Source organism: Nicotiana sylvestris, chromosome 4 (assembly GCF_000393655.2).
Source record: "Nicotiana sylvestris chromosome 4, ASM39365v2, whole genome shotgun sequence".
NCBI classification, from domain to species: domain Eukaryota; kingdom Viridiplantae; phylum Streptophyta; class Magnoliopsida; order Solanales; family Solanaceae; genus Nicotiana; species Nicotiana sylvestris.
Window position 1 is genome coordinate 171,856,901 of NC_091060.1, and position 4,980 is coordinate 171,861,880.

General features: G+C 45.7%; 1 protein-coding gene across 1 annotated transcript; it reads right to left on the reverse strand.

Annotated features, from left to right (window-relative positions):
* Positions 1-632: 632 nt before the first annotated feature.
* LOC138890520 (uncharacterized) lies at positions 633-1,562 on the reverse strand. Its single transcript, XM_070173914.1, has 2 exons — positions 1,468-1,562; positions 633-981 (listed from the first exon to the last, which is right to left on the reverse strand). Exons 1-2 carry the CDS (start codon positions 1,560-1,562, stop codon positions 633-635), a joined length of 444 nt encoding a protein of 147 aa, XP_070030015.1.
* Between the last annotated feature and the right edge of the window lie 3,418 nt (positions 1,563-4,980).

Sequence of the window (4,980 nt, forward strand, 5' to 3'; positions counted from 1 at the left end):
AACTGCTCTAGTCGAGCTTTGACCCATTCATCATCATCAATCTCGGCTTCAGCGACAATCCGGAGGGACGGAATTTCGACCTCCACTGGTATTACTGTCTCAGTTCCGTATACCAACAAATAAGGAGTTGCACCTATGGAAGTCCGGACTGTAGTGCGATAACCCAACAAAGCAAAGGGTAATTTCTTGTGCCATTGTCTAGATCCTTCCACCATCTTCCGCAGTATCTTCTTGATGTTCTTATTGGCTACTTCGACCGCTCCATTCGCCTTGGGACGATATGGGGTGTAATTGCGGTGTGTAATCTTGAATTATTGGCATACCTCTCTCATCAGGTTGCTGTTAAGGTTTGCACCATTATCCGTGATGATCACTTTCGGGACCCCAAATCTGCAGATGATATGGGAGTGAACAAAATCCACCACTGCCTTCTTAGTTACCGACTTGAAGGTTTTAGCCTCAACCCATTTGGTGAAGTAGTCGATGGTCACCAGAATGAACCTATGGCCGTTGGCCGCTACCGGCTCGATAGGCCCAATGATATCCATGCCCCATGCGACAAATGGCCAGGGCGCCGACATCGTATGCAACTCTGTCGGCGGAGAATGAATCAGATCTCCATGTATCTGACACTAATGACATTTCCTCATGAAAGTGATACAATCATGCTCCATAGTGAGCCAATAGTACCCTGCTCGAAGAATCTTCTTTGCCAATATATATCCGCTCATATGTGGCCCACAGATTCCAGCATGTACTTCTGCCATTACTATCATGGCTTGACCGGCGTCTATACATCTTAGCAATCCCAAGTCTGGGGTTCTCCTGTACAATATTCCTCCACTGAGGAAGAAACCATTCGACAAACACCGAAGGGCTCTTTTTTGGTCCCCAGTGGCCTGCTCTGGACATATCCCCATCTTGAGGTACTCCTTTATGTCATAAAACCACGGCTCTCCATCCACTTCCTCTTCCACCATGCTGCAATAAGCATGCTGATCACGAACCTGGATATGCAAAGGGTCAACATATATTTTGTCGGGGTGGTGTAACATTGATGCTAAGGTGGCCAATACATCGGCAACCTCGTTATGGACTCTTGGGATATGTTTGAATTCCACTGATCGAAATCGCTTGCTCAGATTGTGCAAACATTGTCGATATGGTATGAGTTTCAAATCACGTGTTTCCCATTCACCCTGGATCTGATGCACCAGGAAGTTCGAGTCTCCCAAGACCAAAACGTCTTGGACATCCATGTCTGCAGCTAATCGCAGACCCAAAATGCATGCTTCATACTCTGCCATGTTGTTGGTACAATAGAAGCGTAGCTGAGCTGTAACAGGGTAGTGACGTCCTGTTTCAGAAATGAGTACTGCTCCTATTCCAACCCCTTTCGCGTTTGCGGCTCCATCAAAGAAAAGCTTCCAGCTTGGTTTCTCGGGTAATTCCAACTCACCTGTGTACATTACTTCCTCGTCTGGGAAATACGTCCTCAACGACTTGTATTCTTCATCAATAGGATTCTCAGCCAAGTGATCGGCCAGCGCTTGGGCTTTCATGGTCGTCCTCGTCACGTAGACGATATCAAACTCCGTGAGCAAGATTTGCCATTTTTCTAACCTCCATGTAGGCATAGGTTTCTGGAAAATATACTTTAACGGGTCCAAACGGGAGATGAGGTAAGTAGTATACGAAGACAAGTAGTGTTTCAACTTCTGAGCCACCCAAGTTAGGGCACAACATATCCTCTCGAGTTGAGTATACTTGACCTCATACACTGTGAACTTCTTGCTAAGATAATAAATGGCCTGCTCCTTCCTTCCTGTGACGTCGTGTTGCCCTAGCACGCAACCAAACGAATTCTCCAGGACCGTTAGATAAAGAATTAATAGCCTCCCTGGCTCAGGCGGAACCAACACAGGTGGATTGGACAAATACCTTTTAATCTGGTTGAAGGCCTCTTGACACTCCGCCGTCCAGTCTACCACAACGTCTTTTTTCAGCAGCCGAAATATGGGTTCACAAGTCACCGTGAGTTGAGCGATGAACCAGCTGATGTAATTTAGTCTCCCCAACAGACTCATTACCTCTGTTTTAAATCTTGGATGGATTTGATCTTGGATGGATCCAATTCAATACCCCGTCGACTGACGATGAATCCTAACAGCTTTCCTGATGGAACCCCAAAGGCGCATTTGGCCGGGTTGAGCTTAATATCATACCTTCGAAGTCTTTGAAAAAATCTCCTTAGGTCTGCTACATGGTCTTCCTGACGCCAAGACTTTATGATCACATCATCTACGTACACCTCAATTTCTTTGTGTATCATGTCGTGAAATACAGTAGTCATTGCTCGCATGTACGTTGCCCCAACATTCTTCAGTCCGAATGGCATGACCCGGTAGCAGTACGTTCCCCATGGTGTAATGAAAGCTGTCTTTTCCGCATCCTCTTCATCCATTAAGATCTGATGATATCCTGCATAGCAGTCCACAAAGGATCCGATCTCACGCCCAGCGCAATTATCGATCAGGATATGGATGTTGGGCAACGGAAAATTATCCTTAGGACTTGCTTTGTTGAGATTGCGGTAGTCGACGCACACCCTGATTTTCCCATCCTTTTTCGGCACCGGTACCACATTGGCCAACCACTCGGGATATCGAGTAACCCGAATGACCTTCGCCTGTAGCTGCTTAATCACATCTTCTTTGATCTTCACACTCATCTCTATTTTAAATTTTCTTAGCTTTTGCTTGACCGGAGGGTATACTGGGTCAGTGGGTAATTTGTGAACCACTAGATTGCTGCTTGATCCCGGCATATCATCATATGACCATGCAAAAACATCTTTGAATTCCATGAGGGTTTTGATTAATTCCTCCCTGACGTTTGGCTCAATGTGGATACTGATTTTGGTTTCTCTGACATTATCTGCATCCCCTAGATTCACAGCCTCAGTGTCATTTAGATTAGGCTTGGGTTTCTCTTCAAATTGGCACAGTTCTCGGTTTATTTCTTCGAAGGCTTCATCCTCGTCATATTCAGACTCATCGTCACAATCGAACTCTTGTATCATTAAGTCGGAGTCGGATTGATTTATTAGACTAGGTCGAAGATCCGTTGTGCATGCCATGTCATTAGAACCAGTAAAAAGAGAACTGATCAGAAAGAAAAAGAACAAAACAAAATTAAAACGAAACAAAAGAAAAGAATTTTATTAAAATTGCGGGATAGCAGGGTTCACACTTTACAAAGCAAATTAAGAATTGGATTACACCCTGGAATAATCCGAAACAAAAAAAGCAAAAATTAAAGCCTACTACCAGGACTCCCCCCGGATAGGAAGAGGAGTAACCGTCCAATTATTGGTTTTGGCCTCAGGCCCCACAAACTATATGTCCGCTCTGCTGGAACTCTCTCCAACTTCTACCATATTGACATCAGCGAATAGCCTCTCGAAACTCTGATTCAAATCCCCGTCCATCCCAATCAATGGACCGAGAATTATTGGGACTGGTGACCCCTTGTCACTGGCTCTAACAAAAGACCTTGAAAGACGTGGCACAGGTTTGGGAAGAAACCAAACTTTCTTCTTCATTTTCCGCGCTCGCTTTACATCCGCCGTAGTTGGTTTGAACCGCAACCCAAAAGTCTCCAAATTCTTGGGCAGGGAGACAGGTTGGACAATCCCTTGAAGCTCAGCCCCCAGGCCTTTTCCCGGCACAAACCCATTACCCAGCATTTCTGAAACCATCATGATCGTTGCGGAAGCTACCCTAGGGTACTGAATGATCTCACCCTCAGAAATCTTGTTTGCCGACATTGCATCGAAAATCTGGTAAACCTAGGGACCCTTGTCATCATTGGTCTCTATGAAGGGCACAATGGCGCCACCCATGGTGCACGCAGTGTCCTCACCATGCAGTACGACCTCTTGTCTATCCCACTCGAACTTGACCATTTGATGCAAGGTGGAAGGCACTGCTTTAGCTGCATGGATGCACGGTCGTCCCAAAAGAAGGTTATAAGATACCACGACATCTAATACCTGGAACTCCATGGTAAACTGGACTAGACCGATGGTCAATTCGAGTACAACATCCCCTACAGTGGCTGTTCCATTCCCGTCGAATCCTCGAACGCAAATGTTATTCTTGTGGATTCTTCCGTGGTCGATATTTAACTGGTTCAGGGTGGATAATGGATAAATATTGGCACTTGAGCCGTTATCCACCAATGCGCGAGTAACTACCGAATCTTCACATTTGATAGTTAAGTAGAGAGCTTTATTATGCTCCGTGCCCTCCACTGGCAGATCATCATCTGAGAATGTTACCCTGTTCACCTCAAAAATTTTGTTGGCAATCGTTTCCAGGTGATTTACAGAAATATCGTTGGGCACATGAGCTTCATTTAGTATCTTCATCAGGGCCCGACGATGTTCATTCGAATGGATTAGTAATGATAGCAGCGAGATCTGGGCTGGTGTTTTCTTCAACTGTTCGACCACAGAGTAATCCTGCACTTTCATCTTCCTCAAGAATTCCTCAGTTTCTTCTTCGAACACAGGTTTCTTTGTTGCAGCTGGGTTGGGTCTTCTCAACTCCACCAGAGCAAAACACCTACCTGATCGAGTCAGCCCTTGTGCTTCACAACTATCTTCCTCCACTTGTTTTCCCTTGTATATCACCACTGCCTTCTCATACTTTCAAGGCACGGCCTTGCTATCAATCATTGGCAGTTGGACTACCGGTTTTATGGTGACCAGTTCCCTGTATACCCCTTTCAACACAACTGCGGGTGTGGGTAGAGTCCCTGATATTACCAACTTGGCTGGCTCTGGTTTCTTTGTTTCGGTGGACAGACTCTTTCCCAATATCACTACTGGCTTGACGCCTTCCCCTTGCGACTGTACCCCTGGTCTTCCACCGGTCGATACCTCTTTCGGAGCGGCTTGGATTGTCATCACTGTCT

What these genes read in the sequence shown, in the direction of transcription:
- LOC138890520 (XM_070173914.1), bottom strand. Translation starts at nt 1,562, where the DNA reads ATGAAAGCCCAAGCGCTGGCCGATCACTTGGCTGAGAATCCTATTGAT. An exon ending in TTCCCAGACGAGGAAGTAAT is followed by an intron (nt 982 to 1,467) that starts GTACACAGGTGA and finishes TGCTTATTGCAG; the next exon opens with CATGGTGGAAGAGGAAGTGG.